General features: G+C 33.7%; 3 protein-coding genes and 1 long non-coding RNA gene across 4 annotated transcripts; 3 read left to right on the top strand and 1 right to left on the bottom strand.

Moving 5' to 3' along the window:
• The first annotated feature begins 404 nt into the window (after window positions 1-404).
• On the top strand, window positions 405-7218 carry LOC105804275 (probable inactive receptor kinase At5g10020). The gene is made up of 3 exons (XM_012636804.2): window positions 405-1638; window positions 2842-4509; window positions 6396-7218. The coding sequence occupies exons 1-3, from the start codon at window positions 702-704 to the stop codon at window positions 6971-6973; spliced, it is 3183 nt and encodes a 1060-aa protein (XP_012492258.1). The 5' UTR covers window positions 405-701; the 3' UTR covers window positions 6974-7218.
• A 4818-nt stretch (window positions 7219-12036) lies between these two features.
• On the top strand, window positions 12037-12765 carry LOC105804277 (uncharacterized). The gene is made up of 2 exons (XR_008190650.1): window positions 12037-12295; window positions 12689-12765. It is a non-coding gene; the product is annotated as an uncharacterized LOC105804277 (long non-coding RNA).
• Window positions 12766-14465: 1700 nt separating this feature from the next.
• Window positions 14466-21824, top strand: LOC105804278 (protein HEAT INTOLERANT 4). The gene is made up of 14 exons (XM_012636812.2): window positions 14466-14857; window positions 15238-15276; window positions 15381-15434; window positions 15567-15630; window positions 15907-15965; window positions 16633-16757; window positions 16942-17001; window positions 18400-18458; window positions 18598-18677; window positions 19428-19466; window positions 19677-19739; window positions 19829-19876; window positions 19967-20095; window positions 21325-21824. Exons 1-14 carry the CDS (start codon window positions 14675-14677, stop codon window positions 21370-21372), a joined length of 1050 nt encoding a protein of 349 aa, XP_012492266.1. The 5' UTR covers window positions 14466-14674; the 3' UTR covers window positions 21373-21824.
• Window positions 21825-24556: 2732 nt separating this feature from the next.
• LOC105801138 (mitochondrial outer membrane protein porin of 36 kDa) lies at window positions 24557-25201 on the bottom strand. The gene is made up of 2 exons (XM_012632472.1): window positions 25167-25201; window positions 24557-24866 (listed from the first exon to the last, which is right to left on the bottom strand). The coding sequence occupies exons 1-2, from the start codon at window positions 25199-25201 to the stop codon at window positions 24557-24559; spliced, it is 345 nt and encodes a 114-aa protein (XP_012487926.1).
• Between the last annotated feature and the right edge of the window lie 1384 nt (window positions 25202-26585).

Here is a 26585-nt window from a genome sequence, read left to right as displayed (position 1 = left end):
AGTTAAGTGATTAAATTGTAAGTTTTCATAAATTAGTAGTATATATGATGAATAGTGATTAAACAACTCATGTTGAGATTCGTTACCAAATTAATAAAGAGATAATTTAAGTGATAAATTTTGAATAATTAAATTAGTAGTATATATGAGGAATAGTGATTAAACAGCTCATGTTGAGATTTGTTAGCAAGTTAATAAAGAGATAATTTAAATGATAAATTTCGAATAATTAAGTGATTAAATTGTAAAGTTTCATAAATTAGTAATCAAAGTATAAATTTAGTAATAATTGAGTACCATGAATGTAATTTAGTAAAAAGCCACGTAAGTTCTAACAAGTGAGCGAGATTTGGGGGAAAACAACAGCAGTGAGTAGTTGAAGGTTATTAGCATATTATCATATACTCTTGCAAGCAAAACCAAAATCTGAAAGAAATTAAAAATGGAAAGAAAATCGACAATTTCTCTCCCTCTTTCTCTTTCTTAGCTAAGGTTGTAAGTTGTAAGGCCTTTACAGACTGTACTTACCATTTTCCCACCAGCCATCTTTCTCTAACTCTATCCCCTTTCCCCCATTGTTGAATTTAGTAAAAAAACAAATCCCATTGAGGTTTTTTTCCCCTCTCCTCTGAAAACCCTAACTTGCTCTTTGTCTGTCACGCAAAAGCTTCAGTTGCTGGGTTTTCTAATCAATGAATTAAATGAATCTCTCTATTTCTTTCGCTTTCTCTTCTTATCTTCTTTTGTTACTGTTGTTTTCGGGAGTAGCCTCTGCATCTGGCTTCGACCCGTCGGAGCTCCGATCTTTACTCGAGTTCAAAAAAGGCATCAAAACCGATCCCTTTGATAAGGTACTCTCCGTATGGGATCCGGATTCCCGACCCGACCCTACTTCATGGACCGGCGTCACCCGCGACCCCAATTCTGGTTCTATCGTTTCCCTCAACTTAGATCGTCTCGGCCTTGTCGGAGACCTCAAGTTCCACACTCTCACTCCCCTCAAGAACCTCCAAAACCTCTCCTTGTCAGGTAACGCTTTCACGGGTCGGGTCGCACCCGCATTGGGGTCGATAACCTCTCTGCAACATTTGGATCTGTCCAATAATCAGTTCATCGGCACGATCCCTGGACGGATCACGGACCTTTACGGGTTAAATTACTTGAATTTGTCGGGTAACAAGTTCGACGGTGGGTTACCGGCTGGGTTCCGAGATTTACAGCAATTAAGAGTGTTAGATTTACACAACAATGCGCTTCGAGGCGATATAGGCCAGTTATTCACTGAGTTAAGGAATGTTGAACACGTTGATTTAAGTTATAACGCGTTTTATGGGGGCCTGTCTGTGGCAGTTGAAAATGTGTCTAGTTTGGCCAATACAGCGCGCTTTGTGAACTTGAGTCACAATCAGTTGAATGGTGGGTTTTTCAAAGAGGAAGCGATTGGGTTGTTTAAGAATTTGCAAGTTTTGGATTTGGGTGATAATTTGATTGCTGGGTCGTTGCCAAGTTTCGGGTCGTTGCCGGGTTTACGGGTTTTGAGGTTGGGAACAAATCAGCTCTTCGGCCCGGTGCCAGTGGAGTTGTTAGAGGGTTCTGTTCGGCTGGAAGAGTTGGATCTCAGTCGCAATGGATTTACGGGTACTGCTTTTTTTTGTTTACGTTTCCTTTTTTCTATTTATTTATTTTTTATAATGAAGTTTGAATATGTAGTCAATGGGCTACTAATTGTTCATGGATGCTATTTGACGATACAAGTTAATGCTAATATTTCATTTTATGGAATATGATTTTCCATGAAAGTAATGTCTTTGTTTGTGTCCAGAGAAAGCAATGATAGTTAAACATGCACGTCCCTTTTTTGTGCCTTTTTGGTTTGAAATATTGTACTTACTAGTTGTCTTGTCTAATATTTGAGTTTTATTAGAATTATACGAACTTGAAGTGATTTCATGGAGTGCTACTCTCTTTTATTTCATGAGTTTGGGGGATTGAGTTTTGGGTGTAATAATGATCCTCTAGTCAGATTGTAAGTTCTTCTTTGTAATTCATGGTCTTAAAAAATGTGGGGGAAAAAAAGATTCTTGATTCATGTTGGTTACTTGAATGTAAAGTTGAACACTCCATCTTGCAATAAAACAGTTGTGGGATCTTTAAAATACAAAAGTTCAAAATAAAAAGGCATCATGGCTGTTCCTGTAAGCCCTAGAGTGAAAACGAAGAAAAGTGTTTTTGTTTGTTTGTTGCTTTATATGCACTGTTTGCCTTTCGATGAAAGTGTGATGCACTCTTCTTGCGTCATAAACATGCTCAAGACTACTTCAAATGAGATACAATGCTTGCTTAAGGGGATTCTAGGAGTGTATCAATTATTCATCTTTTGATCTGCTCTAATCTTCTTGTGTTTTGTTGTAGTGATTTACTCAATGCAGAAGATTTTTTGTACATGGATATCCGACAAATGCGAATCACTGAGTCCCATAAATGAAACATTTAACTGTAGCAAAAACCAGTAGTTTAGAAGATTTTTTGTACATGGATATCCGACAAATGCGAATCACTGAGTCCCATAAATGAAACATTTAACTGTAGCAAAAACCAGTAGTTTAGTCTTTGTGTTAGTTTTACATTGATGGTAAATATTCTTGCTATGTCAACCTTGAATCCCTATAGTGTTTGTTCTTTGAGTAAATTAATGTTGCACTAATTCTCCTGTGCCCATTTGCTGAATGCATATCTTAAGTTTTTTGATATTTTATATCTCACTGAAATTCTCCTGAGCCCATCTGAATGTACAGAAATCCGAATTTATCTGATATTTTATATCTTGCAAAATCTGTACAGGTTCAGTTCGTGTAATTAACTCTACAACTTTGAAAGTTCTGAACCTTTCTTCTAATCAGTTGTCTGGTGATTTGCCTTCATCTCTAAGAAGCTGTGAAATAGTCGATTTAAGTGGCAACACGATCTCTGGTGATATATCTGTTATGGAGAACTGGGAAGCCTCTTTGGTTGTTCTCAACTTGAGTTCAAACAAGTTGTCAGGAAGCCTGTCAAACTTGTCTCACTTTGAAGACTTAAACACCTTAAATCTTAGGAATAATTCCCTTACCGGTGCATTGCCTCCTCTATTGGTTACCTCTCCAAGATTATCTGTTGTTGAACTCAGTTTTAATCAACTCACTGGGCCTATTCCTGGTAGTTTCTTCACTTCTACAACATTGAAAAGCCTGAATCTTTCAGGAAATCATTTAAGTGGAGTAATTCCTCTTCAAGGTTCACGTGTTAATGAATTACTTGTTATGTCATCTTATCCGCAAATGGAGTCTCTTGATCTCTCCTACAATTCTTTGACTGGTGGTTTGCCTTCAGAGATTGGTAATATAGCTGCCCTCAAACTGCTGAATCTTGCAAACAATGACTTATCAGGCCAGCTGCCTAGTGAATTAAGCAAACTTAGTAATCTGGAATACCTTGATTTATCTGGAAACAACTTTAAAGGAAAAATCCCTGACAGGCTTTCGACCAGTCTTAATGGATTTAATGTGTCCTATAATGATCTGTCAGGTCCTATTCCGGAAAATTTGAGAGGCTTTCCTCTATCTTCATTTTCTCCAGGAAACAGGTTGCTAATTTTCCCTCATGGCATGCCATCAGCAAACTCTGCTCAAGTTCAGCCCCCCGATCATGCAGGACATCATAACTCAAAGAGCAATGTTAGAGTATCAATTATTGTTGCCTCAGTTGTAGCTGCTGTAATGATTGTTTTTGTATTATTGGCTTATCACCGAGCGCAAGTTAAAGAATTTCGTGGAAGAAGTGGATTTAGTGAAACAACTACTGTAGGTGATGCTAAGTTGGGCAGGTTTTCCCGACCTTCTGTTTTCAAGTTCCACTCTAATGTTCAAACACCACAAACTTCGTTGAGCTTTTCAAATGATCACTTGCTTACTTCAAAATCTAGGTCATTGTCTGGACGGCAAGAATTTGTTGCTGAAATTGTTGAGCATGATGCACCTGAGAGAGCCACAACCTCTTCGGCTTATGTGAATACTAATCTTCTAGATAATGAGCCAACAACATCTGGGAGGAAATCCTCCCCAGGCTCTCCATTACCATCATCGCCACATTTTATAGAATCATGTGAACAGCCTGCGATATTGGATGTGTACTCACCAGATCGTTTGGTTGGAGAATTGTTCTTTCTGGATACTTCTTTAAAATTCACTATTGAGGAGTTATCTCGAGCTCCAGCAGAAGTTCTTGGCAGAGGCAGCCATGGAACTCTATATAAAGCTACTCTGCGTGATGGGCATATGTTGACTGTGAAGTGGTTGCGTGTAGGGTTGGTTAAAAATAAGAAAGAATTTGCTAAGGAAGTAAAAAAGATAGGATCTGTAAGGCAGCCTAACTTTGTCCCCGTCCGAGCATACTATTGGGGGCCGAGGGAACAAGAGAGACTTCTCCTAGCAGATTATATTGACTGTGATAGTTTGGCTTTGCATCTCTATGGTAAGAGCTTTTAATTTTTCTTTTAACTTTTGAATGTTTGTGATTGTTTAACTAAGTCCTAGTGCCTGTTGGCTATTTATTTCCTTTAAGTTTCGAAGTTATCTTATGAAATGGATTATGATGTTTGTGGTCTTCTTTGTCATCTCTTTTTCTACCTTTGTGCTAGATTTGGTCATTGTTTGTGCATGTTAATATTTATAGGCGTGCTGTTAGTCCTTTGTTTTTCTTTAGCTGCTGCAAGTTATGGTGACACTGAAGTCAAGATAGTGCATATTAAATTTACTTTAGCCAGCACATTTGTGATGAGTGTTTTTTTTTCTTTTTGAAATATTTCTAGCTTTATGTTCTTGGAATATTTGCTGAGTGCTGTCATACCTCAGTTGTGACAGGAGGAAATTAATCACCTTATTCAATATGAACACTGTATTAGCGTGCATGTCATGGGGATTTGGGGAGTTGTCTCGTAATATCACTTTCTCATATCTGTAGCAGGATCTAGAAATATAATCTTGAATTGTGTTTTGCTCTACCTATAGGGCAGTTTGCCATCAAATGATTATGAGGTTAAAGAGGATAATATGTGTATCGATGAATGTATGAGGTCACTGTTGAGGTCTATTGTGATTCGTTTGAACTAGCTATGGGAGAGGCAAGTGATGTGCTGATGCGCAACTGGATTTTGATCTCCTACATGGAGATCAAATTATGTTAGATCAGTGTCAAATGAACCTAACTTGTAGCAATAATTTCTGTCACTTATATAAGGTGGTCAATTAAATCTAAAATTTGGTGATCTTAATCATTCTATAATCATTTTAGGTTGCCAGTACTGATGCTATAGACTTTACCACCCCAAGTATGAGTTGGGTGATATTTTGTTACATGTAAGATTTCTTGTGGTTTTGTGCTTATATCTTTGCATCAATGTTGGTTACCGATTTTAGAATAGAATCAAATGCCTCTACTTCAAGGAGAATAGATATGGTTGTTTCAAATGATAACCTATTATGAACTTGTCATCAATCAGCACGGGGAAATCTTTTGTACAAAATCTTGGAGGTCAAACAACATGGCAGTAGGCAAGAAATGATTGCACTAATTTGAGAGGAAGAAAAATAGAGATGCTTTGAATCTGATTTTGAGTGGAAGAACAATAAAAAATGCCTCTGATATGTTAGTCCTATAGGTTAACATCTTTTAAACTCAGCTCTTTTCACATCCCCATTACCATTCTGTTTCTCTGCCTTGCAAAAAGATTGAGCTGGAAGTTGAAAAGATTGTTTGCAGTGTCATTGACCTGTCAGGACTTCATCTTTGATTGTCGTAAATGATGGAATCTTCCTCTATGGTCACCTAATTGGTAAATTGCAACATCTATCAGAGTTCGAGAGTAACAGGCTAAATGTGGAAGAAATATTCAAACGTTTGGTCTTAAAAACAATAGGTTTAAGTTCTTAAAATTTTTCATAATCAAATGAAATTACATTGTTACAAAGGTTGAAACAATAGACTAGGGTCTCATCTCTTTGAAATGTGACTTAGTCAAAGAGAAGATGTTTGTTATTTTATTTGATTATTCACACTGGCTTACATTATTAGAATGAAGCTTTATGCTTTTCTTTTACCAAGTCAGTAACAAAAAGTGAAGGTTAGTGTTAAATTTGCAAGTGGTTCACAGTGTTAGGTTTCTATCATGGCTAGAGCTTTTATTACAACCGGGCATTGTTGCCATAAATTGATTTGACTCTTAAGATGAGCAGCAGGGTTTCATTACAATTGTCTTGCAATTTAGGTTATGTACTTATGTTGCAAGTGTTCATGAATGCATCAAGATTCTGCTTTTATGTTTTCATTTGATCAATATATACGTGTCTGTGGCACTGCAGAGACTACTCCTCGGAGGTACTCCCCGTTGTCATTTAGCCAAAGACTGAAAATTGGCGTAGAAGTTGCTCGGTGTTTGTTATACCTCCACAATAGAGGCCTGGCACATGGAAACCTAAAACCGACGAATATACTCCTTACTGACTCCAATTACCATGTTTGCATCACTGATTATTGCCTTCACCGGCTGATGACACCAACTGGCACTGCGGAGCAGATATTGAATCTGGGAGCCCTTGGATATCGTGCTCCAGAGCTGGCTCTTGCATCTAAACCAGTCCCATCACTGAAGGCAGATGTGTATGCTTTTGGAGTGATCCTGATGGAATTGTTAACGAGAAGAAGTGCGGGAGACATAATATCGGGACAATCAGGAGCGGTCGATCTGACAGATTGGGTTAAATTGTGTGATGAAGAAGGGCGGGGAATGGACTGTATTGATAGAGACATTGCAGGTGGGGAAGAACACACGAAAGCGATGGAAGAATTGCTAGCCATATCACTCAAGTGTATTCTTCCTGTAAATGAGAGGCCTAACATTAGACAAGTATTTGAGGATCTCTGTTCTATATCCGTTTGAATTTTTGTACATTCATCGTGGAATATTCATTTTCCTCATTCTCTTTGTTGATTTTTTTTCATATTAATTCTTCTTTTTTTTTTTTTTCCTTTTTTGGGGTTTTCAGCCTTGTGATTTTGGGCCATCACATTTCTTTTCCTCTGGAAATTTTTCTTGTAAAGTGACTACTAATCCATTGCCATTGATTATTTGACAGTGTTTCCAGTTTGATCATCAATTAAAAGACATTGCAAATTTTCTTTTGAGATCTGTTTTGATCAGTACTTTATTATCTTAGGATGTACTTGGATGGATGGATGGATGAAAAGAGAAAAAAAGTTGAAAGGAAAAAAAGAAAATAGAAAAGATGGCATTTTTCTAACACAAAAGCAAATAGGAGATAAAATGGGAAATGAATTTTTTAAACCCATGCATAAACTATTCATTATCCCATCAATTCTCAATTCCTATAATGGATTCCTCGTTTAAACTTACAAACTCTAAATTGTTACAATAGTAAGAAGCAATTCAATCAGTAATAACATCTTACCGAATGATCTCAGCCTACAAAATTCTCAATGAACCAAAGATTGATTTTCTCAACCCCCTTTACTTTTAAGCTTGCAAACGCTTACAGGAGGATATAAATAATTATATTAATAACAACTTATCAAATATTAACAAGAAAGAAATAAATAAATAAATAAAACCAAATTTCCCATTTTCCTTTCCGCTTATCTGTCCCATGTAAACATAGCAAGATGTATGGGAAGATGGTGCAAACTCAAACTGTGCATCTGCTTCACATGCATAATATATGCCGCCGCCATCCTCGACCTAATTGAAGCCCCTAATTCTTCTTTTGTGACTCAGTATGCCTGATGAGGAGGCTCAAGAAATTCATCTGTCAAAGTTTATCAACATATACTATTTTCCTTTAAATTCTTCATCGAGCCAATTTAATCAAATCAATTAGTAAATTTGGGTTTGATTTTGGACTAATTAATAATTATATATATGTGTGTGTTGGAACTTTCATTCTCTCCTTGCTAATGTTTCAACTCTTATTCAGACAACTTGCTAAGCTGTCCATAACATCTTGTTTAAACAACTCCTTATTTAAACAAACTATCCATCGAAACCTTTAAACAATAGACTCTTGGACAGCTCAAGTCGAGTTGCATTTGGGCTTTTTGACTTGATTCTCCATAATTGTTTTCTTCATAAGCAATGAGTCTCAAAACATGTTCCATCACATCCTATACATTGCTGATTGGATTTGGAAAGGAAGTGAAGGAAAGATTGGTAGCTTTGAGCTTTTTGCTATTTAGTGTTGATGCTGAAACAACCTGTTTAAACAATTGTTTGGACAAGACTTTAAGACAGCTTAGATAGAGTTGGATGTTAGCATTTTTTATTTAGACCTCCGTGGACGTTTTCTCCATAAGCAAATGAATCTTAGAACATGTTTCATCTCAAACCATGGTAATTGGATTTGGATGATTGAAAAAACTACGAGATCGACATGCCTTATCCGTTAAGACTTATCCTCGTCTTTTAAGCCTTTGTCCTTGGTGATTTATCTATTGATTTTACTTGGTTTATAAGGCTTTATCTTGGGATAAAGATTGAAGGTTTTTATCCAGAATTATTGTGCAACTAAAAGGATGAATTTATCTTCACAAAGCTGATAAGGGAAGTTGCCATGTTAAGCCTACAAATAGGTTGTTGTACCGCACACATGGGTGTGTTTTGTGGAGTGCTTTTGGTTGTTTATTTTATTAACTTTATTTTGTGTGTTTTGCACTGGTGTTAAACAATTTGTTGGAGAGTTTATATTTGATGTAAGTGATGTTTTTGGGATGAGTGATTTGCAACAATTAGGATTGGTGTAAAGCTGCAATCACTTGTTTATATGAATGCACGTGTTTTTAAGCCCTACGCTTAACAAGCCTAGGAAGTAATATAGGTAAACGGATCGAGAGATGAGGTTACCAAGTAAATCATGTATTTATCCTAGTGAGGAGAGTGAGGCCAAGAGATAAGCTTGTATTGGTTGATTAGTTAGGCAGTAGAGGTCGAGAGGTAATATTATCTAGGTAATAACTAATTCTCTAATAAAAAACTGAGTTTTGAAGTTAATTACGACCACGAAAATAAGTTAATCTTTTATCTATTAATCGATCATAAGTTGAGAACTCGCATTGTCGACACTAGGAATAGGAAATTCTATTAGGTTAATTTAGAGCAATTAATTTAATTAGCTTAATTAATCTTTTAATTTGGATTCACACTACTAATTTGTGACTCAATTAGATTATTAATTATTTTTTGTAATTAATTTAATAATAAAATTCTTCAATCTGCAATCCCTTTGGTATAATCCTCAAAATACTTACTGGTGTTCCGTTGTAACACTTCTATATTATAATTTTACCTATTCGCTTGCAGATACCGCTCTAATTTTATATCGATTTATTTTCACAATTTTTTTACTCTAAATGTTCGTATGTTTAGAGGTGGTCAGACGCAATAAAGGCGTTGTGAGAATAGGTGGTGGAGAATGTCATGGACCGTGCGAAGGAGCCCACGACCAAGGCACCATTTGATGATCCATTTTGTTTATTTAGGGTCATTCAATGCGATAGGACTGACCTATTACTTAGAGAGACTAAAGCCTCTCTACTCATTTTAGAGAATATGTAAACACTCTAGTAATTTATATTTTACCAAGGCGAATATTTTGTAATCCTGAGGGATAAGAATGTATGGAGCTTAAATCTCTTAGGAATCTCATCTTATAGATAAGTTTTAATATTGACCGTCAATCTAATTTAAATTGTACTACTAGATCTGAGAGAGCTCAACCGTAAATAGAGTTACCCCATTCATTTGTAATCACTTGATTCTTGAGTAATAAAATACTTTTGCGAGTATTTATTCAAACACTTAGGCGGATTTGAAATAAAAGAATCGCGAATTTTTACGGATTTGAACTTTCTCAAACTTGAATTCCGTCAAAACCAAGCTTTCTCGTATTTAGATCATTAAGAGCTGAAATAGATTAATGGAAATGAGCAATGAAATGAAATACGTGAAAACATTATCCCTAACCTTTCCCATCATCATATCGCATGGCATCGTGGCAGTACAATAAATCCATAAAGGAGATGGGGAAATAATAGTTATAAATCTTTAAATCAAGAATTTATATTGTCCAGGGTGATTTCTTTTGGTTAATTAACGATGCATGTACTAATGATATACTTAATATTATCTAATCAAATAATCATTTTTTTTAATTCAGCTAATCTGACTTGAAAGTTTTGTTGGGTTGGATATTTTAGTGATGTCTCTCCTAGTAGGGCCGAACAAAATTGAAAAATAGAAAATTTATTTAAATGGTAGTGTTTGGTTTTGGTTTGAGTTTTTGAATGTTACTATTATTTGAAATGAATCGAATTATATCTTTGATTTAGGGTTCCTTTGGATGCAACTGGGTTCCAATACGTTGGCTTTTTTAAGCTAAAAAAATTGCAACTGAAATGTTAGTAAACGCAAGGCTATTTGGAAAGTATTATTCAGTATGTTGAAAATACATTTCACCTCACCGGAGGCTTAATTCTAGACTGGAGCCTTTTGGTCCAGTAAAAATTTAGCAACTTCAGTTACTTTTTCTTTTCCTCTTTTACCCATAAATTCTGTAGTTACATTCTTCAGGCTTTTCTGATGTTTGGTTACCCTTTTCTCCCCTTTCCCCTTCCCCTTCCCTTTCCCCTTCCCCTTGGGTTGCAAATCAGTTTGGTTAAGGATCTCTTCCGGTTCCTCCTTCATCCAGGTAAGGCTTCTTCTCCTTCTTCTGTTCTTCATTCCTTTTTCTGATCCTTGAAATCAAGGAGAAATCCGAAGACCTACATGCTCTAATCAGGTATTCCATTAAAAACTAATAGCTTTTATTTATCAATTTTTAAATGTGCATGCATATAATTATTTGAAGAAAAAAATCGTTCGTTGTGGAAATTCTTATATGAGATTTTGTTTTTTCTTCTACTGAATTTCTGGGTTTTATTGGAATCCTTGAAAAATATATATTTCCTTGTCAGATCGTGATGACATTGACTAGATTGGTTGTCTTTGGATTACATTAATGACCTTTCGATTGGAAAAAGAAGTGTTGGGTCGATCTTGCTTTTGACCAATGATGAGGGTTTAGTGAAAATCAAAATTATGGAATCAATTTATGATTTTTTTCCGATAATTTTAATTGTTTGCAATGATAATTGTTCAAGTGGAAAATAGTATTTATTTCAGCTTTGTGGTGGGTGGTTGTACCATTAAGATTGAGAATGAAATTATCGAATTATAGTCAATTGAAATCCGCTATGCCTTTTTTTAATATCATGGTATGGAATTTGGCTTGTTAATTTTTACTTAAGGTGTTAATTTTGCGTTTCTATTAGTTTGAAGGATTTTGTGAAAGTTGAGAAAAGGGAGTAAAGATGGTGAAACCGACAATGATTGCTCGTGTTATCGATGGTCTTCCTCTGGCGGAGGGACTAGATGATGGTCGGGATCGGCAGATGCCAAATGTACAAACAACAAGTTAAGGCTTTGTTTAAGAATCTCTAAAAGGCCATAATGAAGCTTCAAGGATGTCCATCGAGATCGGTCCTTATGTATTCCAAGATCCTTGTCCCGGTGTCTATTTTTTGGATGCCATATTTTTGAATTATGAAATAGGTTTATACTTTATGGTCTATTGAGGGAAAGAAATAAGTTCATTGTATGTTTTTCTCAAGACGATTTGCGGTGCATCTGAATTATACCATTGTGGTGTTACCTTGACCTAAGTTCATAGCTATATCATTGAAGGTCGTGTTTGTTACTTGACAATGTGTGACCGTTCTTATCATTGCAGTGGGAATTTTCTTTGTTAGACTCCTGTGACTTCGTTTATGACTCTTCAATAGTCTGATCAATAAGTCTTTGTTTTGAATGGTTTTCTTTTGTTGCAAAGGATGGTGCACAGGATGAATTCAGTTTTATGCTATATTTTAAAATGCTATGCTATATGTATGCTGATCTGCATTTTATTCTCTTGTGTTCTTTGTCTAGTGATGTTCAAATTGTTGGGGAGCTTGTTACAAATACTTTTTAAAATGTCAACAACATTCTATTTCAGCCCCTATCCCTTTTTTTTATTCTTGCTATGTCTGGTGTTTGGTATTGCAGGCAGAGCTCGAGTCTTTTAAAATGGAATATGCAAATGCACGACTGGAATGTAATGTAGCTGATGAACGTGCTAATATATTGGCTTCTGAAGTCATTGGTTTGGAAGAGAAGGTAACAAAGTTTTAATGGGTAAAGGTTTTCTTCCTTCTCCAATTTTATTCTATTCATTACTGAACATATATCACTCTTGATAATAATGTTTGAAAGATCGATGGTCATCATGTTCAGATATGCATGGTTGTAATATATACCACGTGAAGGGTGTTTCTTGGATGTATAGTAGAGTCAGAACGTTTTTAAGTGCCAATTTAACTTAAGTGGCTCTCTAGTCCTTTTTTATATTTGATTTGATCATGTTATTTGCTTGTTTTATATGATATTATTAGCATTTGGAGTTTCTTACTTTATTCCATTGAATATATTTCTGTATAAAGCTGTTGACACTGGAGTGAAATTACTTTTGTCTTCTGCTAGATTAAAATGTTTTTAATATCCTTTCTGTAGGCACGTCGATTAAGGTCAAATGAGCTAAAATTGGAGAGGCAATTGGAGAACTCACAGGCTGAAATTTCTTCTTTCAAGTATGCTTTTTTTAAGTCTAATTATGAAATTTGTCCCTTTATTTTACAAACATCTCGAGAAGTTAGTCCTCTAATTTGTCGAATGGTCCTCATATTTTATGAACACTAAGAAATTAGTCCAATTGAGTAACATTGTTAAACCTTCTTGTTAAACTTAGCTGTTCAACAACTTATGTGCTAGGAATTAGTAAAAACCAGCAGTAGCATATTTATGTTACAAAAAAATTGACCTATATTCAACTTAGGTTACTATTTAAGTTTTGAGTATAGTTTTGGCACAGCATGCAACATGTTAATTTTGCACCATGCATCTGGTGTAATTATATGTTATTTTCAGTCTTACTAACCTGGATTATTTTAACAGTTTGTATCATTGGTGCATCCATCAGTTAGTGTTGATTGTTCGATACTACATGATTGTTATGAATCATTTGCAATGTATGGCTTTGGAAGATACCTTGTTGCTTGCTTGGGTATGTTCATTTCAAAGACCTTGAACTTCAAATAAAGATTTTATTTCTTATCTCTGGATTAGCCTTGCACGATATTTCATTTAGTTTACAGTTTCTGTGGTGACATTGTCTTTGTTATTTGTTTTGCTTATGCCCTTGAATCTAAATTTTGGACACCCATATATTATTTTCAATGTCATTGAATAGTCATTTCAACACTCTGCTTTTTCATATCTTTACTTTTTAAGAATATGTAGGTTCTTCTGATGTCTAACATACCATAATCATAATTCCCCTTAATGCACTAAAAGGAATATGCACTACTTTGTTAGTAAGCAAAGTACAGGATGTTGTTGAACTTTGGCCTGCAATGCAACAGAAACCAAGAAGAAACCAAAGATGCGCATCAAAGATCCAAGTTTGAACCGGATAAGCAAGACATTTTGTTTATTTTGTTCATTTGTAACTTGATTTAGTTACAATGTAATTTATACTTAAAGTTAGTAGGAGTAGTTGTTGATTTATGTTTGATGTTATAGCTGGTATGTCACTACATTTTGTTTGTAATTCTATCTAGGCTTTGGGAGCGATTATACATTAGTTAAGTGCCATATTTCATTGTAACATATATGCTTTTCAAGTCAATGAAAAAGATCGATTTTGGAAATCAAATTCATTTGCTTCTTGTTCAAACTTCTTTGCATTCGTTTTCTTTTCTCCTTAGTTTTACGCTAAAAAACCAACACATGTAATCCGGACTACATGTAATTCGTTTTCTCCTATAATTAAATATATGATTAATTTTGAAATATTAAATAAAATAAATTTTGAATTTTCTCTAGTTTTAATTCATTTTAATTATTTATTATTGAAAATAAATATAATTGTAATAAATTTTAATCATTTATTAATTTTGTAATTGTTAAATAATTTTAAAAACTTCTATTATATATAATTTTTAATCTAATGTCCTTAAAAATCATTTTCTATTTTCACCTCACCGCTACAGCTGCGATTGAATCCAAACACACACTTCACCGCTGTTTCTAATCTCACTGCTACAGTAACTAATCTCACCACCACCACTTTTTTAATTTTACCGAAGCTAAACACACCGCCCATCCAAAGTAAGCCTTAATTTATAATTAAAAAACCAATTACCTTTAATATTCGAAAACGTTTCAAAAAGGCCCTTGAATTTCAATACCCGCGCCTGCCCCCTCAAAACGACAAAAAGGGAAAAAAAGACCTAAAAATTGGCGTTGGATTGACGCTCAGAAAACGCCCAGGCAGCAGCGCCCATATATTCAATTTTGTCCAAATACTATACTATAGATTTTGAATCCGGATCCACCGCCATCGCCCATAATTACACACTCACCCCTTTTTCTTTCTCCCTCTCTCGGCTCTGCTTCGCCGTTGCCGTTGCTTTTCTTCTTTTTCCCCTTAATAACCAAATGAGGAAGGGAGCTAAGAGAAAAGCCGCTTCTCATGAGCAAGAGGAGAAGCAAGTAAAGACTTCGTCTTCTTCGCAAGAGAATCTCAACAACAACAACCGTAAACCTGCTCCCAAAGCTAAGCGTGCTAAGACCTTCAAGCCTCAGCCCGAGCCTGAGTATTTCGAAGATAAGCGTAACTTGGTATTATTATTTTTCTCTACATTTCTCTCCAAGTTTTACATTTGTTGTTTTGGATTGCCTTTAGGGGTTTTCTTTTATGACTTTACTGTTTTGGTTTATTGAATATCTGGATAGATACGAGGTTAAAACATTAGGTTTTAAGGTTAATTTCTTGGCGCTGTTGACTTTTTTTTTCTACTTAAATTTGAGCTTTTAATTCTGGATACCACCGCGGTTAAATTTAAATTTTTATTCTATAAGCTTTCGCATTCTTATGTGAAGAGTAAAGTTTAATGGATTCGAGGTTGGAACTTCTATGTTATTTGTTTAGATAATTAAATGGGTGAAGTTTTGCTTTTTTAAATTTGTTTTGATGAAAATTGTCGATTTGTGTTGCACAGGAAGATTTATGGAAAGCTGCATTCCCTGTTGGAACAGAGGTTGGAATTTTGAATTTCGATTTGAATGTTGAATATTTGGTTAGTGTTTTTTAAATGAAATTAAGTTCTGTTGCTTATATAGTTTTCCTTTTGTTGTTTGGAAGTGGGATCAACTGGACTCTGTTTACCAATTCAACTGGAACTTTTCGAATTTAGAAGTGAGTTGCAAGAGCTTTTTTGCCTTACTCTTTTCTAATTTTAGCTGCTACTTTGCTGCTTTTGTTTTCCCTGTATCATGTGAAACTTGGTGTAGAGCTAACTGAATATTTTACTGTTCTTTTTCTGGTCAGGATGCATTTGAAGAGGGGGGGAAACTATATGGAAAGAAAGTTTATCTCTTTGGTTGTACAGAGCGTAAGTAGCCATGGTCCTTGTACTTTATACATTTCTATGGACAATTTGCGGGTACTTGTGGCGAGAATTTTTTTTTAAAATGCTGTTGCTTGCATTACCTCTTGTATTGTTATTTAACTTTTACTGTGCTGAAAAGTAAGAATGCTTGTCCTAGGTTCTTAATTTGAACTTTGTTCTCATAAGTTTCTTTCTTGCATCATGTAGTTTCAATTTCTCTGACCTGTCTTTTTGTTCAACAATTAGACACTTAATTTTAATTGTTCTCTATTTGTGCAGCTCAATTGGTCCCTTACAAAGGAGAAAACAAAGTCATTTGTATACCTGTGATTGTGGCTGTAAGTTGTCAAACATTTTTAAGAAGTGATTTTAATGCTTGTCACGCTAAATTGATTCAAGGGATTTTTCTTTCTTCATCATGTGATTAGTGGGCAGAGTGATAATAGCATCTTTAACCATCTTTTATGTTAAAGGCTTATTCAATGGTACCTTTATGTGGCTTTGAAGTTATATATTCCTTGCTGTTCCAATTTTGACATTTTCCTCTGACAGTTCAGTCTAGCTGTTTCTTTGAGCTGCAAATCTCAAGCTTAGAATCTCATAACTAGGGGCTTTTTCCCCTTGGATAATTGGTTTCTTTACTTCACCTTTATAGCCGTGGATGTGATTTTGTCACACAGCTTTTGATGGCCATTAAAAAATACGTGTTCTGGGCCACTTTCCCTATATTTTTTTTTCAGTGCAGAAGGCCATCTCTGTAAATTATAAATTTCTTTTGACGTAAAGAGTTACTAATTACTATATTGTTGCTTATCTAGTGTGGACCAAATTATTAACTGTCTAGAATGTTAATAGTTAAAATCCACATAACTTCCCTTTAGTTCTCTTTTTTGCTTTTTCACTGATTTATTATTTTCGACAATTGCAATGACAAATATTAATGTTTTATGAGATTGGTTTGTTGAAAATAGTTCTTTCCGCCATGATCTGATTGTATCTTTTCAGGTTGAGTCTCCTTTCCCACCTTCAGATAAGATTGGTATTAACTCAGTGCAGAGAGAAGCTGAAGAGATTGTTCCCATGAAACAAATGAAAATGGACTGGGTTCCATATATTCCACTTGAGAAAAGGTACCCGATTTTGATCTTTTTTTAATCATATACACAGTAGACCTTTAATTATTTAATTTAATTTATCTGAATAGTTTGTCAAGTTGATAAATGAAATTTTAGCTAATTTTCATTTTATTATTCTGTATTTGAATTGATTTAAAATCAACTTTTGAGGTGATTGTATATTTTTATTGCTCCACAGAGACAGCCAAGTTGATAGATTGAAATCTCAAATATTCATCTTAAGCTGCACTCAAAGAAGGTATGATTGGAACACTAACACTTATAATCCTCTTTATTTTTGTTTCTTTTGTATGCAATGGTCAACTACTTCCAATCACAGTATCTTTATCTCAACTGCTTTTTGTTTGAGACTGCCAACTTGGGTTACACTCACTTATGCTTCCTTTGAATATTTACAAAAAAATTTGCTATGTTAAAGGTAGGCTTGTATATTTTGTTGTGTGGCCGGGGTTTTAAGTGTTGGAATCAGGTTTGCTTTTTCTGAGAATTGTCTATGCATTCTGATCAGCTTGTTGTGGTGCCAAACCAATACTTGCAGAGTACATTAAATAAGTGCTGAGTATTCAGTTCTGTTTATCGGGAATAACAATATAATAGAAATATCTGGTCATCCAGAGGCTTGAATGCTTAGCAATATGCATTTCTAATAATTGGACCCTCTTGGTTTCATGGTTTCCTAATGGTCCATGTCTGGAGGCACTATTTCTATGTATTAGCTAAGCAGTATTGTAAAGGCATGTGCCTAGGTGTGCCTGATTGTCACTGTGCATTTCTAATAATTGGACACTTTTGTTTTTGTTGTTTCCTATTGAATTGTTCATGTCTGGAGATGACTGTTTCTGTGTCTATGTATGAGCTAAGCAGTATGGTGAAGGCATGTGCCTAAGTGTGCCTGAAAACAGAAGCTCCTTAAACCCTTCCGGGTGAGGCACAGTTGATTAGGTGCACAGTTCTTGCACCTAGGTGCATATTTTTTCATTAGAGGTTAGGTGCAGGAAAAAAGTCTTTGTGATTGCAGTTCTCTTTAATTTATTTTATTTTGAACTTTTTTCATTAAATGGGATATTATACTCTTATATTTCAAACATGGGACCATAAGGAAATATTTCAACAACAGATGTGGGACATTGAACTTTCTTCATTCAACAATAGACACAGGACCATAAGAAATCATTTATACTGGCCAATAAAGAAAAAGAAATTTCTCATGTTTTGTAGATAAACGGGATTACACTTTAGAGTTTCTTATCATAATTATATATCAACTTTATTTATATATAGACACGCACACGCACACATACACTCACAAATACAATGACACATGAATATATTATGCCTTGCTTCAGTTAGGTGAGGGCTTTCTTTAGTTCTTTTGTGCCTTAGGCAACATTGGGTTTTAGGTGCCTAGAGTGCACTTTTGTGTCCTTGACAACTTTGGAGCTAGGTCAACCATTTGATATTTAAACAATTCTTAAATTTCTGTCTTCATAGTGTGTAATAAATTATTTCAGTGCAAGCTTATGGACTTCAATTTTCTTTATATTATTTCATCTCTCCTGAGAGTGGGTCTGTATGTGTTTGTTGAATGGATGCTTGCATTTCGGCTTACCTTTTGTATTTGGTATTCTTTCGGCAGGGTTGCTTTGAAACAAATGAAAATAGATCGTCTCAAGAAATACGAGTATTGTCTGCCTTGTGAGTCTCTAGATACCTCTGGATGTTAAATTGCTTCATATGTCTGCTGCTTGTTATAATGACTTGTCAAATAGGAGACTGAAAAAGGAGAAGAACCCCTTATTTATTGCAATGCTGTTTGGCCTGTCCCTATTGACAGATTTTTACCAGCCTTTGAAGGAAGATGAGCTTGAACAAAGCACTGAGGTTCAAATAATTTTTCCAGCAGAACCAAAGCCAGTAAGTTCTTTGTATTTTCTGAGAACATTAATTATGACTGATACTTGACTTTATGGATATTAATTTGTTTATGGGTTGAATAGAGTTCATTGTAAGGGTTGAGCTTATCATGCTTTGGTGAATGGACTGTTGCATTCAGTTTAGTTGGAGGTACCATTTTATGGCTTGTGGCACATGCTTACATGAGTTAAGCAAAGAGTTGATTGCTAAAAAATTAATTCACACCATAAGCATGTGCATATGTACTTATGCATTCGTCTATGATGCTGCCAACAGTTAAAAGTAGGAGGTTTGAAGTTCAAACCTTGTGAGGAGTGGGTTTTCCAAATGTACCCTTGCATCTTTTATTCTTATAAACTCGAAATAGAGATTCATTTATAAATGTTGAAAAATCAGTCTTCTCCTTAGCATGATATAGAAGTCAAGCATAACTAAGCATCATTAGTCTCTTAAGTTTTCTTCACCTATGGACATAATCCACTTCTTTTTTTTGAATCATGTACTGCCCTTCATCAAATGAAAATATATCATTTAAAGAAAAAGAATTGAGAACCAAAAGGCAACTTATTTGAGGTGTGCATTGCACCATAATAGAGTATCTTCATTGGAGGTTGTTTTGCTATCCTGTATTGTGCCTTGGTGTATAGGCAATCCTTGATTCTACAGCCTGTAATCATTTTTATTGGGATAACCAAGGCAGCTATTCTTCAAGATATTATGTAAGTTGACACATCCTTTCTGTTCTTGCAGGTTTTTTGTGAATTTGATTGGGAGTTGGATGAACTTGATGTAAGACTCTTTACTCTTTCATCATTATGCTGTAGTCTAACTAGCATGATTTTTTTGGTGGTGATGTTTGAATTATTTGAATTGGTAGCTTGGAATGTTTTAAAAAATCAGTTATTTATGCATTAGACTTTAGTCAATCATTTTACTTTTTGGCTGTTGTTTGCTGTTGTCATAGTAATTAGGTACTAAACTGTATCTACCATTCTGCAGGAGTTTACTGATAAACTGATAGAAGCAGATGAATTAGATAAAGATCAAAAGGATGCTTTTAAGGTGAAGCTGATTTGAAGATCTACCAATATCCTGTGGATTTTAGGTATTTCCAACTACTAGTTCAACCTGACATACTTTGGGTTTTGTAGGATTTTGTCAAAGAGAAAGTTCGAGAAGCAAAAAAAGCTAATCGGCAGGTATGTTTTTTGGCAACATTGCTTCTTCGATTTGGTTGGGGAGCATGATTTAGGATAGGTTGATTAATTTGGCCAATTCAATTCTTATAGGCAAGAGAAGCTCGCAGAAAAGCCCTTGAAGAAATGAGTGAGGAAACTAAAGCAGCATTTCAGAACATGAGATTTTACAAGTTCTATCCTGTTCACACTCCGGATACTCCTGATGTGTCAAATGTAAAGGTAAGGTTTTACGAGTTACTGCTTTATCTACATTTGTGTTAGAAAAAGGAGGTATTTTTAATCATTTATTTTACAAAATAATGCCTTAGAGCAAAGTTTAACTTCTTGTTTTATTAGCCCTAGTTATTTCTCATGCCTAAAGTTGTAATAGTTATGAGTAAATTTTCTTTATAGTAGTCATGGTGTTATCGGAGCTTGTTGCATAATAAATTAAAGCCTTTTGGTTTCTTAGAGGACACTGTCAATGATAAGTAGCTATGACATGATTTACTTGAAGTGTCTGAATGATAATATTGGCTTGGTTTTATTTAACCAGTAATGTTGGCTAAGTTTATGTTTGACTGAATGGGTTTGATGGTGGCATGAATCATCAAATTTTCTGTAGCACCTATACTCTTTGTTGGATTAAGTTTTATTCCCAGTGCTTTGTAGTTTTCTCTTGGAAATCAATTGAATTACATACTTCCTCTTTAAGTCATTCAGATACAAAGTAATGAAAAGGTGTCTGTAACTTCTCCTCCAGGACCTACCCCCGCCCTAGAGTAGTTAGGTGGGAAATTAAAATTAATCTTTTTTTGCACATGGGCCATTTTTGGGACAAAATGAGTTATTTCAAATAGGTTCAATTTTTGGTCCAGGGTACAATTAATTTGGCATGGGCTACAATTGTTGCTATAGCCTTTTATTTGTCCTCTTAATTCTGGTAGTATAATTCTGTCTGGCTAGAAGATCCTAATCCCTTGCGTATTCCCATGTTGTATATAACCCCTTGAAATACTCGTAAAACATTTCTTAGTAAATTTCATTAATTTTCATGTCACTTTTTTGAATTTGAATTCTAACCAATTTCACATTGTTGCCAAGACTTGGTTGGAGTATTGGTTAAAGCTGTTGTCTATTACCCAGGTGGCACGGGTTCAAACCTTGTCAACCCTTTCCCCCTCCCCCAATATTGTATGCTAAAGATAGCCAACTTTGCATTGTCTTCACCATAACAATTCTCAGTCATGCATTTCATGAATTGAAGTTCTCAATAAGAAATTTCATCTTTAGTCACTTGTCCACTAAAGATCAAGCTACATGAATGTTATTGTTTAGAATTCCAGATGTCAGATTTATATTTTTAGTTGCCAGAGGCATAATACATTTGCCTTACTGATTCTATTTAGAATAACAACATGACTAGTGACTTAAATTCGTTTTTTCTTATTGGCGATTCTACCTTGCAGGCGCCTTTCATAAACAGGTATTACGGGAAGGCACATGAGATTCTCTAATGGAACCTTTATATTAAAGAATGAAGATGTAGTGCAGTTTGAGGGATGCTCTAAAAAGCCTGCTTCGCTTGTAAGAGTGTCATTTGTATGTTACCCGGAAGTTTTGGGAGTATGCCTCTGGTGCCCCATCACACTCATTTCCTAGGAGAAAAGGTTTAAACTTAAAAAAACTCCATAACTCTTAGATAATTAAAACCAGGCCCTTTGCAACAATCGCAGGAATTAGTAGAATACTCTATTGAGGCTTTATTTTTTTCCCCCACAATTTGTAGAATATTCAACTGAGCCTTTCTTTTTTCTCCCAAAAATTTTGAAGGAATTTTTAAGGCTTGAGGTGCTTAAATCGCCCCACAGCTTGACATGTCATGGTTTTACACTTATTAGCGATCTTCCGTTCCGACTTAATTGTAATAGTAAAGAGTATTCAAATGCATTTTTACCCCTATATTAAATCTCTGAATCATTTCATTTTTTCTCAAGTGCTTAATGTTTGTACCAGAGGCTACAATGTCGCCTCAAGCACCCGACAGATGATGCCAGATATTTTAAACTTCAATAATTTGCCCAAAAACTTAGGTGGTGCGGATTCGTGGACTTGAACATCAAATTGAATGGATGAAGCAAAAATCTGCACAAAAGGATTCTTTTTGAAGGAATTCGATTGGACTCGTTTTAATCAACAATGGAAAAGGCTCCGGCATTCTCTTAGGGCTTGAATTCTTGTATCAAATCTGTAAATTAAATCAATTCAGTTACATGATGGATTCGAGTTTAGTTTATCAGGAAAATTCCAACACTTTTTATCAAGTGTGCCAACCAATATTTTGTACAAAATAAAAAATCTGAATTCAAAATAACTAAAGAAACCTAAAAGAACCATGCTTACTTGACGATTTTTACTTCATATCTACCTGTCCATTGCATAGAGAGATGATTCAAGAAAAAAAAAAGTTGGATTCTTCCCCTAGATTTCTTATGAGAAAATGGTCCATAATAACCTAAGCAAGTTTAATTTAAATTGAAATCCAATTTTAACTATTAAGTCTCCCTTTAAAGTTAGTTTAATTTCAACTAATCAAATTATTTTTGTTGATCTAAAAATGGGGATTTTAGATAAAATTTAAACGCATCTTACTAAATGGATTTAAGACAAATAAATGTTTTTTATTAGGACATGTTGAAAACTGCTTCCAAAATTCTTAATTCTCAAATTAAATATATACACGAGTTATTTAACTTGGATTGGCTCATTTTAAAATAAGTTGAAAAGCTAAAAGATAATATTTTGTGTGTTAATGACACAACTCAGAAAAAAAAAAGTCGGTCCCCATTAGGTTGTAAGTTAGTTACGCAATAATTGATTTATGTATCATCGTGTTGATGTGTATTTTTGGTTGCAATGTTGCATTTGACATTCATCATCACAAAATGATCTATTAAAAATTGGGAAATGTTATAAAGAAGAATGAATAAAATAATATAAGAATAATTTTTCAGGATTTGTGACTATTTTTGTTAATGATTCTGTTTCCAGAATTTAAACTTGACTCTACTTTTAGAAATACAATATATTTTATTATTTCGCTAAATTCTTGTTGACCTTAAAAGTCCTTTTGTAGTATGCAAATCAGAACTCATTTAGGATGTAACAATATTAACTTATCGAAAGAAAAATTTGCCAAAGGCCAATGTCCCCAAACCCAAGAGTTTTGGACCGATGTGGTTTGGACAGTCTGCGGTTTTCAATGGTCGCCCATCCCTCATTACATATTGTGGACAAAAATTATCATTTACTTGTAATGGAATAGAGTTGTAATTAATAATTCAATTATTTGATTGAATGAAATAGAATAAAACTGTAATAGTATTCTTGTGTTTGATTGAATGGAATAGATTTGTAATAGCATAAGGAAAAAAAACTAAAATGACTAGAGTACCTTTAGCAGAATTTTTGTAGATGATGATTATTGTTATTAAATTTTAATAGGATTATTATTAAATATAATTTAATAAAATAAATAATTTAATTATATTTTAATATAATTATTAAATTAAAATAGCATATAATTTAATAATATTCTTAATATAATTATTTTTATACAAAATTATATTAAAATATTTAAAATATTTAAAATATTTTATTTACTACATTTTAAAATAATACACTATTATTTGAATCCATTACTTCTCAAGTTATGTTCATTGTAGTTGAAACACAACAAATTCATTCTAAAAGCTTAATTATTAATGAATTGAAAATCTTTAAAATATTTTTTGGATTCGACAAATTCATATCTTTAACTCTTTTTAATCTAATTTTATTTGTTTAAAATATATACATTTTATTCTTACTATTTACACCTTCCTTTTATTTTTAAAAATAATTAATATTAATTATTAAAAATATTTAAAATTTATATTTTATATATCAAAATATTAACAATGAGCCAATAACAAATTATTTTCTTTTATATCCTTACTAAAAAAATATAATATTAATGATTTTAAACATTATATAAATACATATTTTATATCATAACATCACGTCTAAAGTAAATGTTTTATCTATCTAAAGTACTTGTTGATAGCAAACTAAATACTTTTAAGCTAAATTCTTTAAAGTATCCGTCCTCTTTTGTAATACCGTCGTTCTGAATTATGCCGTAAAAAAAATATTTTTACTTTAACATAAATGTATTAATTTGTCTATTTCTTAAATAGAGATCAAAATACAATCCGACTCGTAATATAAGAGCCTCCATGATAGTTTTACCTTTAGGCAATCTCACCACCAGTAATGAAAGCTTTCCATGTCGGAGTTTTAGAAGTTGATCCAATGTTAGACTTTATGCCTATACCTGTTACCGAGTTCTATACCAAGTAAAAATTGTCCTCAACAAAGAAAAGGTACAACCCTTATTTTCCTTTATTAGCAAATTTCATGAAAAAACAAAGAGAGCCTCTAAAAAAAATTATAGGGCAAACCAAAGATACTTACCTCAATTAAACAAGGAATGACTAAAAACAATTATCACATTTTTTTTCACTATATTATTTTTTAAAATGAAAAATCATTGACATAAAAGGGAAGATGGCAACACCATGAAAGTCAACAATAGACTAAAACTTCAAAAATATTTTTAAGTCTACCATACTCTTACCAAAATGAGCTTTTTTTAAGCTCTCAAGGCTTGAGTGCCAAAGCAAGTCCAACCTTGGGGCTCTTATGGATGGACTTTGTATCCATCTCTCCAGAAATGGTAAAAAGGGATTTCGGGCGCCACTCGTGCTGGATGAGTGCGCTTGCCTTTCCGGCATTGTTCGCTCGTGCCTTGATTGTGGTTAATGGATCCAATGCATGTTGTGTACCCACGGTGATGGTGGTCACGTTGGTAAAGAAGCTATGGGTCATCTCAGCACCAACAACAGCAATGTTGGTCGATGGATTTACAATATGGTAGTAAGATGCGTTAGCTGAATCACCCTTTTTATTCCTGCATTGACAAACAAGGTATTAAACTTGATAGTGCCAATCAAATTATTGTCAAAATACCGACGAGGGTTACCGACACTCTCCTCAATAGCCTTAAGGTTAGCAAAATGTATGATAACATCAAACTTGAGCCGATTGTTACAGGTGAAATCCAATTAACACTAGTCAAATTACATTCATTTTAAGTCATTTGCAAGCATGATCTCAAATGAAACCGTAAAATGACAATAAATTAATGGACCATTGTGATGCAAACAATCAAAACCAAAAAAGATTACAATATATCTTCAATTGGCAGTACTTTGTTTTAGAGAAAAACTTGTCCAAGTCATCCATGTTCCTCAAATCTCCCTACAACCAAACAAAAAAAAATTGTATGAAAAAACTTTGATCTCATCATAGATCTTAAAACAAATAAAAACACAAATGTATGATCATCATGATACAATGATACATACAACAAAGGTTTCATCTTTGGAGTAAAAGATGGAATATTTTTTGCATACCAAGTTGAACTGGTGTTTATCAGCAGCATAAAAGTTTTATCAAAGCAGCTGCAAATACTTTCTTTGCATACCATTTGTTGGTGTTTATTAGTAGCATAAAGATTCAAAGCATCAAACAATCGATTTAAATATCAAACAATTATTTAAAGCATCATTCAATCAGGAAAATCAAAGATGTGCAACTTCCACCATTGTTATTAAATTGATTCATCAACAAAATGAAACTAAATGTATATTCTCATTTTATTTTGACTTAATTTACAATTTGATTTTAATTTTAATTTTTAAAGTATATATATATTTATTTTAATATCTAAAATATTTAGAAATCTCTAGCCAACTAAATTGCACACTTGGTTTTACTTCTATAAAATGATTTACTAAAACTCTGTTCTTTTGAAAAGAAAAGCATATTATTAAAATGTTTTTTTTTTAAATTATTTAACGGAAAAAGGAAGTCTTCCACATCAAACAAAAGATTTTTAACCATAATAATAATAATAACAACAATAATAATAAAAAATAAATTCCACTTCTGAATATTATTGTTTTCTCAAATACACTACACACTTTTGAGAGTTATCCCGAACCGACAAAATTCTCCTGCCCCTAATTGTGCCCCTTTTATATGGACAAAATTCTCATGCTCCCTAATTATTCTCCTTTTATATGCCCCTCCAATAGTTAATTGATATCTGGATTATTCATTTCTTACTAACGAAAGAAAGTTCCGTTATCTATATATCCTATTTAGGGTCTTTTTTCCAAAATTAATTCAAAAAATAATTATTTACAAAAATATCCACGTGTAAAATTAATAGGTTTTTTTACCAAAATATTATAAAAAAATAAAAAATATCAAAATAATATAATTTTTTTATTTACCAAAATAATAATAATAATAATAAAAACGGATGAATGAAGGGGCTGCCACAGGCGGCACCAATGATGCCTGTGGCAGAGGCGGCACCAACATGTTCGTATTTTAGCCCTTTGTTCGTATTTTTTCCCGGATTTTATTACTTTAAAAAAATATTATTTTCTAGTTTTATTATTTTACATTATTTTAGTACATTATGTTTGAAATGTATTCATTTAGTGTGTTTTTTATTGAAAGTAATAAAATCCAAGAAAAAATACGAACAAAGGGCGAAATAAGTTTTTTTTAATTATTTAAAACCACACTAAATGAATACATTGCAAACATAATGTAC

This window comes from Gossypium raimondii, chromosome 11, assembly GCF_025698545.1.
Source record: "Gossypium raimondii isolate GPD5lz chromosome 11, ASM2569854v1, whole genome shotgun sequence".
Taxonomy (NCBI): Eukaryota; Viridiplantae; Streptophyta; class Magnoliopsida; order Malvales; family Malvaceae; genus Gossypium; species Gossypium raimondii.
The sequence above is the reverse complement of the archived record's forward strand: the minus strand, read 5'-3'. Positions and strand labels throughout refer to the sequence as shown.

Coding starts and splice junctions, on each gene's coding strand:
- LOC105804275 (XM_012636804.2), top strand. CDS start 702: ATGAATCTCTCTATTTCTTTCGCTTTCTCTTCTTATCTTCTTTTGTTA. Junction 1,639..2,841: donor CAGTCGCAATGGATTTACGG/GTACTGCTTTTT, acceptor AAATCTGTACAG/GTTCAGTTCGTGTAATTAAC. Junction 4,510..6,395: donor TTTGGCTTTGCATCTCTATG/GTAAGAGCTTTT, acceptor GTGGCACTGCAG/AGACTACTCCTCGGAGGTAC.
- LOC105804278 (XM_012636812.2), top strand. CDS start 14,675: ATGAGGAAGGGAGCTAAGAGAAAAGCCGCTTCTCATGAGCAAGAGGAG. Junction 18,678..19,427: donor TTCCAGCAGAACCAAAGCCA/GTAAGTTCTTTG, acceptor CTGTTCTTGCAG/GTTTTTTGTGAATTTGATTG. Junction 19,877..19,966: donor CAAAAAAAGCTAATCGGCAG/GTATGTTTTTTG, acceptor CAATTCTTATAG/GCAAGAGAAGCTCGCAGAAA.
- LOC105801138 (XM_012632472.1), bottom strand. CDS start 25,201: ATGGATGACTTGGACAAGTTTTTCTCTAAAACAAA. Junction 24,867..25,166: donor AAGTTTTTCTCTAAAACAAA/GTACTGCCAATT, acceptor TTGTCAATGCAG/GAATAAAAAGGGTGATTCAG.